The 13,332-nt window shown below is 31.8% G+C and overlaps 1 protein-coding gene across 1 annotated transcript in view; it reads left to right on the forward strand.

The window, feature by feature from the left end:
* Positions 1 to 13,332, forward strand: part of LOC107445366 (nose resistant to fluoxetine protein 6) — a 61,612-nt gene that overhangs the window by 26,405 nt on the left and 21,875 nt on the right. Inside the window, exons 10-13 of the mRNA XM_016059746.4 lie at positions 727 to 892; positions 4,241 to 4,320; positions 8,034 to 8,156; positions 12,967 to 13,087. Of these exons, the coding sequence (XP_015915232.3) occupies positions 727 to 892; positions 4,241 to 4,320; positions 8,034 to 8,156; positions 12,967 to 13,087 (490 nt within the window). The remainder of the gene's footprint in view (positions 1 to 726; positions 893 to 4,240; positions 4,321 to 8,033; positions 8,157 to 12,966; positions 13,088 to 13,332) is intronic.

The raw sequence follows: 13,332 nt of genomic DNA on the forward strand, positions 1-13,332 counted from the left end.
CTATCTTCCACTTTAAAATTTTGTCACAACAAATTTCGCGACTAATCGTATTTGTTTTTAAATGTTAAGTACAGTAGTGAAAACAAACTTATTCAGATAATGTTTTTTTCCCTGTAATAATACCCCTCAATAAATTCTCTAAGGATCGAATTAACCCTAATTTTATTGTCCTGATACTGCGGGACGAGTAAAATATCCATGACTACGAAACTTTGTTTAAAAAAGTGAAATTAAAAATTATATAAGTCGATTTTACAGTATTATTCATGTTGTGCTAACAGTTATAACATGATTCAAGGTAGTTATGAATATTTTACTCCTAAATGCCAGAGATGAAATGGTATGAAACGTTAAGCAATGTTTATTCCATCACTTTTTCGAGAGTTATGACTACGAAATCCCACATACGTTTTAAATTCCTGATATTTTTAATTCCTTAGTCTGATATACTAATATCGAATGGCACCCGTGAGTAATCACTTTTTGATTGACACGACTTGCAGCAATTCTACTGTATATTTGTAGTGTTGTCAATCGCTTCTACGAAGATTACTCTGCTGACTGCGAAAGTGATCAAAACTGCAAAAGTGATTGCCATTTTGTATGACATTAGGAACCAATACCAACAATTCATAATTGTCTATCTAGACCTCTACCTCTCAAGCATGATAATCTTAGAGAGAGTCAGTTTATTGAATAATAAATACGTTTTCGGAAAATTTTCAGGACCACTATTCCTCATTTAATGATGATTGCTGTCACCTCTATTCTGACATTTGTGGGTACAGGACCTCTTTTCAAGGAAATTATTGGAAAAGAAGCACAGAATTGTAAAGAACGAGGATGGATGAACCTACTCTATATAAACAATTTCATACCTTTCGATGATATCGTAAGAATTAATATTTATAATCATGTTTGCAATTTAATCATTCCATTAACAGGATTCAAATTCCTATAATTTCATATAGAAATAAAGGCAGATAGTTTTAAACAATGTTTACGTGTGATTTACACTTAATCCATTTTTGTTACTATCATGAGTTTTACTCTTTTAAAAGCTTAAACTTGATAAAAATTGTAATTAGTGTGATAATACCAAGACTTATTTTCAACAAAAATATTTTAACAAAAATATTTTGACAAAAAATATTTCAGCAAAGTAATTTTTTAGTTGTATTTAAGTCTGAAAATAACGATTGTTATGAGGGATTTGCAAAAATGTTATCTTTTGTGCATTGTATTGATTAAAAAATTAGCTTCCTTATGCTATTTTCGTTAATTATATGTAATTAGATTAGGCTTTTCGAAATAGCTATCACTTTAGGATTTAAAATTAAATGCTAATGTTATTTTTATTTAAAAGAATAGACTTTAAGTTATCTTCGCCATTGTATAGCAAAATTAAATTCTGGCTTCTTTTATACGGCCGAACAATGAAGCAAAACTATTTTTAACGATCATTTTCAATTTGGCATATTATTAGCAGTCATCAAAATACAACTTACCGCAAATTACTTCTGTAGTGGTGCCTCTTTCTCCAAGATACAAAATACATATAACTTCACTCGTAGAGGAAAAATGCAACTCTTCTACTCCATTTGCATTTCGACAACCACACAAGATACAAAATATATATAACTTCACTCATTGAGGAATAAGGCACCTTTTCCACACCATTTGCAGTCCGACAACTGCACAAGATACAAAATATGTATAACTTCACTCATTGTGGAAAAAGATACCTTTTCTACACCATTTGCAGTTCGACAACCACACAAGATACAAAATATGTATAACTTCGCTCATAGAGAAAAAAGGCACCTTTTCTACACCATTTGCAGTCCGACAACCACACAAGATACAAAATCCGTATAACTTCGCTCGTATAGAAAAAAGGCACCTTTTCTACACCACTTGCAGTCCGACAACCACGCAAGATACAAAATATGTATAACTTCACTCATTGAGGAAAAAGGCACCTTTTCTACACCACTTGCAGTCCGACAACCACGCAAGATACAAAATATGTATAACTTCACTCATAGAGAAAAAAGGCACCTTTTCTACACCATTTGCAGTCCGACAACCACACAAGATACAAAATCCGTATAACTTCGCTCGTATAGAAAAAAGGCACCTTTTCTACACCACTTGCAGTCCGACAACCACGCAAGATACAAAATATGTATAACTTCACTCATTGAGGAAAAAGGCACCTTTTCTACACCACTTGCAGTCCGACAACCACGCAAGATACAAAATATGTATAACTTCACTCATAGAGAAAAAAGGCACCTTTTCTACACCATTTGCAGTCCGACAACCACACAAGATACAAAATTCGTATAACTTCGCTCGTATAGAAAAAAGGCACCTTTTCTACACCACTTGCAGTCCGACAACCACGCAAGATACAAAATCCGTATAACTTCGCTCGTATAGAAAAAAGGCACCTTTTCTACACCACTTGCAGTCCGACAACCACGCAAGATACAAAATATGTATAACTTCACTCATTGAGGAAAAAGGCACTTTTTCTACACCATTTGCAGTTCGACAACCACACTAGGTATAAAATACTTTACTCATTGAGGAAAAAGGCACCTTTTCTACTTTAATAGCATTCCGATAACTACAATGTCGTGGGAATAGGATAAATGGGTGATGAATGGAAATAGATCCCCTAAACAGGCCCTAGATACCCAATTGAAGGAATATCGGAAAAGAAGACCAGTAAAATCAGAAATAGAATTCACTCCTAAAGTAAAAGCTATTAGAAATAGAAGATCTTTGTTACAATATTAACACCAAATTTTATGTTCTTGTGAAACTTTTTTTCCAGTAGTTGTGAACTAAAGCAAAAAGGTCGAAACCTTAAGGTTCCTTGCAACACCTTTTCAAATCCTCCTTCTGGCATTTCTAAACGCAATTCCCTAGATAGTTATAGAGTACAGGGTAACCATAGTCTTGAAAAATATTAAAAGTGGGGGGAAATGTTTCATAAGATTGTTGGAAATTTTATCGATTTTAATTTTGAGAATTCAAGTGATTGGTTTTAACATCCAAATATATTTCCTAAAACGTAAAAATATTTTTGGTAGATGAGAATCATATGAAAAAATTTCTCTCCACGAAATTTGTCTTCCACTTTGAAATTTTTTCTTTTCTGGAGAAATGGGAGGAAATTCCCATGTAGCCGATAACCATAATTTTACGTAAGCAAAAAACGTTTATTTAACTATTAAATTTCATTTAGCATTCATACATTATTTTTTACATTTTATTTTAATGGTAAATTTGCTTCGTCAATAATACGTAAAGTACACAGAAGCATTTTTGCTAAATCTAAATAGTAAATTCACTTCATCAATACGTAAAACATACAGAAATATTTTTACTGAAATGAAATGGTAAATTTGTTTTGTCAATATTACGTATAGTATACGGAAGCTTTATACCGAAATCTAAATGGTAAAATACGAGCTGATTCATAAATAAAACAAGATATAGATATTTTTAACTTATGAGCTGTCATTTGCTGTTACGCCATTTTCTTAAATTGAGTCAAATTTCAATAGGTCATTCAAATATCGTTTCTCATCGCAGTTGACGGCAGCGAGATTTTTATTTCAGTTGATTTCGCTTAGAATCTTTTAGCCCTGAGTAATAGCGTGCAAGGATTGAAGACCCCTAGTTAGTTATATGAAAATCTCTATCTATACAAAAATAGATTAAGGTTGAATATTTTAAAATCTATTCCATTATAATCAGCTGGGTGACGCAGTTGGTTTGTCGTCGGCCTTCTGAGCCCAAGTCTGCGGGTTCGATCCCCGGCCCAGACACCGGACTTTCGGGATGCAGAAAATCCTAAGCGGCCATGTCGTATGTTTATGCGGCATGTAAAACATCCCTGGAGTGCCTTATTGGCTCTTGGCATTTCCGGCAAAAATTAAATACCTAGTGCACTTTAGCATCCAAATAAGAGTCTCGGTGCTGCCATCTAGTCTGGCAGAAACTAGACGTCCAAATTAACATGGCCTAAGGTATCTCCCATTGTGGTGGTCCTGAAAGAGTGGATACCACTTCTGAAGAACGCACTAGGTCTGCTCATGTGTGCGCACTTGTGCAGCTCATTGGAAATAAAAAAAAAATAATCAGCTTATTTCGGTGGATTCAGAAAATAATTTATTCTATTTGTATAGCAGATGTTTTATATATCTCTTTTATTTTGTCTTAGTGTATGCGAAATTCATGGTATTTGTCAGTGGATATTCAGTTATTTCTTACAGCAATTTTGGTCATTGTACCTTTCAGGAAGTGAGTATGAAATTCTACTGTTTATTATATTGACGAATGTTAAATCTCTTTTTAAAATTATTTATACTATAAGAAGAATCATGAGTTTCAATCAAAAAAGTATAATTAAAATACGTAAAGGAATCAAGTCTTATACTTCATTTTTAGTATAGTAACGTATGCTAATGTCGCACAATGTTGCAAAGGTAGAAAAAGGAAATAAAACTAGAAAAAAATATCATAACATTGCTTTTTATTTATTTTTATTGATAAAGGACTGAAAGTGAGGTATTAAATTTGGCGCCTCTGCATGCATCAAAGGGCATACAAACTTAACTACACTAAGCTACTCATTGACATTGATTTCTCTCAATGGTCGGCATCAGAAAGTTATTTCTGCAAAACAAATCATCCGAAGATGCTTTCAAGTTCCATAGGTTGCCAGAAATTTACTCCTTTCAGAAATTTCAGACAGAAATTACATTATCTTTTACGTTACATAATCTTAAAATTATTTAAAAGAAGGTTATAGTTTGGTAGTCTTATTGGAAATCTAACTTGGTGACACATTTCGATAAATAGGGAAAACATTCGTTTCGGAAAAAAATCCCCAACTATTTGATGTTGCTCATTTGATTTGATTGGATCACTAAAAATGGCGCGTCTTATGCTGACAGGCCCTTAACAAATCAAAGTAGAGATGAAGAAATTTTTATGTTTCGTTCACTGTTGTCGTCAGTAAGAAATGTTTGTGAAATCGTCAGTAAGAAATGTTTTGTGCATAAAGAATAGCAGTTTTTATTTTAGAATTATTAGAATTAGAAATAATAGAATTATTATTTACTTCAAATACACATTCTGATTCATTTTCAGAAAAATAATTTCAATGAAATTTAAATTTAATGCAATATTCTAATTTTACGAAAACAGAACAGATTTTATTCAATAGGTTTTCATTTTTTCATTTCAAACGATTGAAGAGAGCAGGCAAAAAGAAGGCTGCGCAATGTCGATTCAACAGTTGGCGATGTTGATATAGGTTCGCGCTAGTAGAGCTTGGCATTCATTGATCCAAACAGGCTCCCCTTACTAAACTTTAAAGTATTTGTAAGGTTTATTTGAGGTTATTTTGAGGTGTCAATGTTGATATGAGGTTTATTCGAAGTTGATTTAAAAAAAACCCTTAAAAGATCAATCTTCCAGGGTGTATAATCAAGGTGTATGAAGTTTTTTTTATTCATGATTGACATTGTTTTGAGGTTGATGGAAATCTATTTTAGAGCAAGTAGCTTAAAGAGGTTGTTTTTGAGGAGTACGGATTATTTTTTCTTCATTTCAAGCAAATAGATGTATTTGAGGTGTGAATGATTTCACCTGATCTAAAATAAATTATTTCTGAATTATATATGAGGTTGATTTTGTGAAGCGTAAATGAGGTTTATTAATAAGGTTAATCTTGGTGTAAAACATAACCTCATTATCTATTTTAGATGTATTTTTTCACAACTGACAATTTTGAAACAACTTGAAAAACACCTCATTTTTTTTGTAAGGGTCTTTCCATAGGGATAAGGATTTGTTCTTAACTTGCAACGGGGTATAGTTATAAGAGAGTCCCTGATTTTTTATTTTAGAAGAGAGTTAAATTTATCTGCAGTTGAAATCTACTTTCAGTCAGTAGAAATGGAACGAATAATGGATGAGAGTTTATTTCATCCATCCTTTTTTAAAATATTAAAAGACTAATCTAAAACAGAAAAACTACTGACCTTGTTATAAATAACGCCAGTGATAAAAAGTGAAAAAAAAAACCGTGGCAGTTCTCATGCACTTAATTACCATGTTAAACAGGGTTTTCAGTTGCTACTGTCTTAAAGAAAACAAAGAATTCCCCCGAAAATAAATATTGAAAAATAATAGCTGCATCAAGTTTACAAAGCTACATCAAATTTAATACCTTGATTTGAGAAGCTAAGAAATGAACAGTATGTTTACCCAATACCCATAACACTAAAGTGCTCCACGTCTGTCGCGAGTCTTTGAACTGGTTGGGATAACAGATTACTTTTCTTTTTAGCTTTTAATTTTAAGGACATTATTTTTTCCTCTATATTCTGAAGCGGCGTTCAAATCGGCAGCTAATTTTTTCGGATCAATATTATCCTAAACTTCAGAACCATGAGAATCTAGTTCTTTTCAATATTGCTTTAGAATTTCAAAAGGTTCCGCTATGACATCCAAATCTACTTCATTTTTCTCAAGTTTTTCTAAAGATTTTAAATGCCTTGTAATATATGCTAGTATACCTATCTTTGAGTTCAATCTACACATAGTATATAGTCAGTGATTATTCTCATAAACTTATACAACACTGCTATACATTAGAAGGTGAATAAAATATCAAACAACAACTCATTTCGTATCCCGGCAAGGATGTCAATTGTAATATTTCATTTCTTATAAATTTAGCTTTATTAAAAGTATCTGCTCTTTTTCTACAGTTTAACACAGAAGTCTTAAAGTTCAGTTCGAAGAAAGCATGTCTGACTTCCAACGAAAGGATAAATGATTCTTTGTCTTGCTGATTTGTAAACTAAAAACACCTGCACTGTGTGTTAATTTCATAAAATGAAAACATTTTTTGACGACCACAAAGTTTCTATCTACAAATAAAGAAAATTAATAAATAAATTAAAAAAAACGTAATTCCTAGATCCAAAGATTCAACTAATTTCTTCCGCTTCCGTTCAGTTCTTAAAAATTGTTCAAATTAGAAATAGTACTAAGTAAAAAGTACTAGTTAAAAATAGTACTTTCATATTAATTACACTTCAAGTATTTGAGTAGATTTTGAGTATTAGCTGCTTTAACTATGTTTATATTCACCACTTACTGGTGAAGTACTGGTACAGTCTTACTGAAACATACATTATATGTATGTAATTAACATTAGACGTAATCAAATGTTATATGATTGGGTCGTTGTGAGACAATCTTAAACTCCGGAAGAGTGTTAAACTTTAAAAAGCTTTAAACTTTGAAAGTCATTTACTAAAAATCGAAATATGTCTATGTCGTGATTTTATAAAACTCTCAGTATTGATTAAATAGAATTAAATATTAAATATTGATAAAATAGTATTGATGAAGATGCTGATGCAATATAGTTTGTCTAAGCTAAGAACTCCTCCCGCCATAAAGTTTGAGACCGTCTGGTGCTATGGAAGCAAGAATGGCACATTTTAGGGAGGGTAGCTTCACCCTAGGACTAACACAATAGACCGAAGCAAGAGATTCCCTTTCTCTCGCCGATCCAAATCAAAAAAGTGACCCCGCACCCCTACTTGAAATAGTTATACCTCGTTACCATAGTCACCGCCACAGGTCCAGACGAATGTCTGGGGGAGTTCTTATTTTAGACAAACTATACCTCCTAGAAGAGAGAAGGCCCCAGCATGGGTATCGAAAAACAAGAAATTCGATCCTTTAGTAGTCCAAACGTAATGACATCTTTCGTATTTTCCACCGCTGTACAACTTAATAGTCTGAACTTAGTGACATCTTTCTATTTTACCTCCTCCGCACAGTTTATCTTCATTTTGTCTTATAACTAAGTTGATCCGTGCTGAGGCCTCTCTTCTAGTAGGTGTTGGTAGATGTTGCTTAACTATTTTATTTTAATGATACTTGCTTTTAAATGTTATAGTGATTTACAGAATAATTTTCTTGTTTAGCAATCCAAGGGCAGCTATTGTTTGCATTGTGGCTTTACTATTTAGCGGAATATTTGGCACTTTCATATCACACATACTATACAACCTTCCTCCAACGTTTCTTACAATTAATCTCCAAAGCGAGTAAGTTCCGAATTTTTTTTTTTTTTTTTTTAAATGTTTTTCTGAATGTCAAAAAATTATTTTCTATTCATCAATTTTTCTTATTTTCTAATTCATTATATCTTTTATTATCTGTGAGCCAGTTATACGTTTGATTTTATTCTGCTTTCTAATGTGAATTAATTGCATTGGAAAACGGTTTTAATTGATATAAGAGAGATAATTGATATTGAGATAAGTTTAATTGATATAAGTTGGTGTGGACAAACGAAATATTTTTGTTGTTGATCACTTAAAACTCTATCACTTGTTATATGAAAAGTAACGTTTCGATGTATTACAGAATAGTCAACAATTAAATGCTTTAGTACGCTTTGTACTCTTTATTCCGAATTCCAGGATTTTTGAGCTAATTTTCAAGATTCAAACTAAGTGCTGGTTATCCAGTACCAGCCCTGGTATGCTCTCACTAATTCATTGGATCTGATATAACTCAAAGAGACAAAACAATGGCATGAATAGGCATGTAGTCTAGTATATGGACGACACAAACATTAATATAAAACGATAATAATAATAATGGCAACACAGGTGCACGGTTCGTGGATCCACTTCCTCCGCTGATTCTGGTGGCTTGCTTCCGGGCTGCGTCTGAAATGAAATGAAATAAAGGAATGAATGAAATAAAGAAATGAATGAAATAAAGAAATGAAATATGAATGGAAAAGAGTTTACACTCAGTGTTTACACTCTTTGCAAATTTCTTAGACAGTAGTATACCATCCGATAAGAAAAAAACTGCCAATGGGCAGTGTGTAATATTTTCCTTTAAGAATTCTTCGCTGAAGATATCATTAAATTTTGCTCCGTCACATTTTTCTGATTAACTGAAATTACAATTATGCAGGTATAATGAAATAGAAAGTAATAGAGAAAATAAATATACAGCTATTTACATATTTACACGAGATTGAGAAAATTTTGTCAACGACAAAGAAAAGGTTTAACAAGCATTAGTCACTCAACTGCCTTACCTGTGGCTCTGCTTTAGTGACGACCCAGGCGTCCTGGTAATCACACTAAAGTTACCAATTTATCGTCCCCACAAGTATACCGTTCGTGTCGTGTGAGGTTGGGTCGATGGATTAGCGTAAGATTACTCCAATGGTAGAAATCACATAAATCTCGGCGCGCTGCTGCGAAGTGGCATTAACCGATTCGTCGGTAGTAATAAATCGATGATAAGGAGTAGTGAGGAGGAATGAAGATGGAAGGAGGAGGGGGTACTCAGGACCAAAAAATCGAGAGGGGGCTCGTGTGACATGGACAATCAAGAAATGTAGAGTGGCATGGGGTATAATTAAACGACAATATAATCATAAACAATATAAAATAAAATAATCATTTAGATTATGATGATCGATAATATTAAGATTACTCCAACAAATTTGATATTGAGCATTAGGAATTAGTTTTTGAAAAGGAGTGGTAAATTACAGATCCGATAAATGAGATGCTTTGTTTGAGACGGTAGATGCTTTCCTGACGGTTGTAGTTGTCATTTGTTGAGATATTGCCACAAAATATTAATGCTTCTCTCGATTCTAAGAAAAATTTTACTGTGCTAGTAAGTTCACGTTAATTCTAGCTAGAATTTTTTTTTAAAGATACTACCTTAAAGTTTAGAAATCTGATAGATCTCAGTTCTCGTACAGATGTATTTTCCTCTTGAAAAAATGCATTGTGGTTGTCACAGATTCATGCAAATGATCGAGGTGTTTCATATATCCATTACCAATAACAAAACCCTTTCTATGATAGTAATGATTGTTTATTACAAACACATCACTTATTAGGCTATTTATATTAATTAAAATATTTTTTAAAGACTTGCTTCATTTATAATTATTTGGGTTTTTTTTAAAATTTTTATTAAATTTGAATAGGGATAAATTTTTGAAAAATTTATTCTTTAACACATTTTGAGGTTTTTTCTAATGCAAAATGGATTAATTTAATTACCTTTGAAATTTTATTAATTACATTGTAATTTACGAAATCCTATTAACTGACGTCAGTTAGCATTTAGCATTTATTTGCTAAACTACTTTGCAAGACAAAAACAAAATTCGATTGAATTAAAAAAATACAATATTTTGTTTTTCGATCATAGGTTAGAAATATACATCTAATGCAGTAACTTGTTTTTAAAGCAGTTCTTTTTAAGCATAATAAAGCTTAATTATTAATTAGACATCAATCTTTTCATAGTTACTAACCCAAAAGTTATGAATTCCACAATATTTAAAGTTGTTGAGTATTAATAAAATGTAAGTAAAGTTCGTTCAATTTTTGCCATTGCAGACCTTTGGATTCTTATGCTCAACATAAAACCTTAATTTAAGATTATTAATTATAGAACAATGAAAAAATTTCGTTCTTCAGATTATAAGTATCCGAATTAATTATAACCGTCGTTAAATTGCCGACCCAATTTTGGGTTTACTACTACTAATGTTCAACTCCGTAGCCTTGTAATTTTGAACCCAATTCAGAAGACAAGGGAAATCCTAGATCAAGTATAGGGACCAATTTACTTTAATGGTGGCTTTTTTTAATGGAACCCCGGCTTTCAAACTAATTAGTAGTTTTTATTTATTGATTTGTTTAATTATTTTGCATATTCCTTGCTTCTACACAAATTTTTTTTAAAAATCTAGGTTCGGTCAAAAGAAACTCAATCGCTTAGAGTTCCATAGCCTAAAAAAATAGGGGTTCACTGCACTAATCATTTCAAAACTAACATTTCTGCAATTCAAAAAGATAAAAATACGAGAAAATTTAAGAGAAAAATACTAGATTAAAAAAAAAAAAAATTATTACTCACCTTTTTTTTCTTCAAATATATAAAAATAGTTCCCTATGTGCTGCAACTCAAATTGCCATTTAAAAAATGTCAATAAAAGACATTGCTCTCATTTTTTTTATCCTATTTATTATTATAATTATTTTTCTGTGTCAATTTACTATTATTTAGATTTGTTTCCAAGTTCCTTCTCTCTTGGAGGTTTCTCTTTTTCCTTCAAAGCTTATATCAAGTGATATCGCTTGAGAACTTTGCTTCAAAACTGGTAGTGCTTTAAAATTTGATTTTTTATTTAAAAGAAAATTCCCATAAAATAGTTTTGATACGAATAAAGTTAAAACACGATGCCATACCCTTCAATAGGATTTTCGTAGCAATAAAAAACTATTCGTCGAAGAATATATCAAACTCGAAGGGTAAAATTTTACTTACTTGCAACCCCGAACAAACCACTCTATAGTACAGCAAGTATTTGGACCAAGTACTGGTGTTTAGTGAATTATGATCAGTAATTAGAAAAAATTAAAAATATTAAAAGAAAATTAATAATAATACCACTATAATTCTTTTCATTTAAAATAATATTATATATATTGAAATAGTTCCCTTAGGGGCGGGGTTGGGTTGCGGTATTCAATTTGCTGTTTAAAGACCGCCCACACCGTCTGGCGGCAAGGATTATGGCCTGCACAATTGGTGATAAGGCAATTTTCGTCGTAAAAGGCGTACTAGCGATTCTAACTACAAAAAATAATTAAAATCATCTTAATGAACTAAATAAGTAAAAGACAGCCAAGCAATACCCAACCAGACCCTTTTTGTCTAAGCTTCGATGATGTCTTGAACAATGCCATAAATTTTTGTAAAAACATAATTAAATTTCAGGTAATTGAAGGAAATTGTAAACAGAAAATAGTTACATGCAAAAAAAATATCAATTGTGTAATTTAATTATAAATTAATTATAAATTTGCGTAATTTAATTATAAATTCCTACCATTTAGGTAATAAGTTACTGAAAACTAAATATTTTATTTCGGTGGGTTTGAGGAGGTTTTTCAAGAATTGCAAGCAAGAAAAACATGACGTTTCTTGTTCGCATCATTTCAATTTAAAAGAAGAAGAAAAAAAAATGATCTATCAAGTAGGGTTAAATGGGATAATTATGACTGCGGGGTTATTTTGACAAGCTGTATTTTTGTTAAAAAGATCCTTTATCATCAATTATGGGGCCAACCAATCACAATTTAGAAATTGTATTAGGATTTTACGAACATTTAAAATCAGTTATAAAGGGGGAAAAAAAAAAAAGAAAAAAAAAAGACATCGTCAGATGGAACTTTTAATCACGTCGTCTGCCGTGTGCATGGAATAGTTTACCTATTCCATGCACACGGGAGGGAAAGTACTGATTAGGGAGTTAACAACAGTTCTCGAATGAGTATCAGCTAATGGTCATAATTCCCCCACATGTAGTCTAAATAACCCAAATTTTTGCCTTTTGAGAAATTTAGTGGGTTAACTATGACCAGCCCTTTAAGACCGTAAATATGTTACTTATAGGTTGGTTAGTTTTTTTTCTACATTCTTAAAAAATCGAAATACCCTATACCACTAAAATATTAGCTTACATTTTTACATTACAGTTCGAAATAAATAAAAAAATTCAAAAGTGGTCATAATTACCCCAATTGACCCTAATGGGATATGAACAAAAGAAAAACTTTTTAAATTTCATTTGCATTAATTACTTTATCTTTAATTTCTTATCTTCAGTTATCGACCGATCTAAAAGATCTCTCTGTTTGGCAATAGTTAGCTATAGAAAAGTGCTTGGTGGTAAGGCTTGTACTCAGGCGCAATACATTCGGTCGGCAAAGTGTTAAGATAAAAAATAATATAATTATCTCTTTAAGGCTAACAATGGACACAATCCAATCTTTTAATTTTATTAAATCCTTCTAGGTACATCTCAGACCTTTTCCAGAGAAGTTATTTAATGCCGCACTTCCACCTGCCAACGTATTGCATTGGATTGCTGGTAGGATACTTTTTGGCATTAAGAAAGTATGTCCGTGTAACAAGGGTAAGTTAATGCAAATATTATCTCCAATCTGAAACTAATATTAATTTAACTGCAGTGAACGAATACGATAGGTATTGCCATCATATTCTCCTTATCTCAACTATGTTTTTGTGGAGCAATATTGAAGATTTAAAGACAAAATTTATTTATATAACCCCAAAACCATCGCTTAAACCAAAGCTGCTATTCAAACAAGGTCGAAAACATTGATCCACCGATACTTCAGAGAATTATACAGAATTTTG

The sequence above is a fragment of the Parasteatoda tepidariorum genome, chromosome 3 (assembly GCF_982258835.1).
Source record: "Parasteatoda tepidariorum strain Cologne lab strain chromosome 3, Ptep-v5.0, whole genome shotgun sequence".
Lineage (NCBI taxonomy): Eukaryota > Metazoa > Arthropoda > Arachnida > Araneae > Theridiidae > Parasteatoda > Parasteatoda tepidariorum.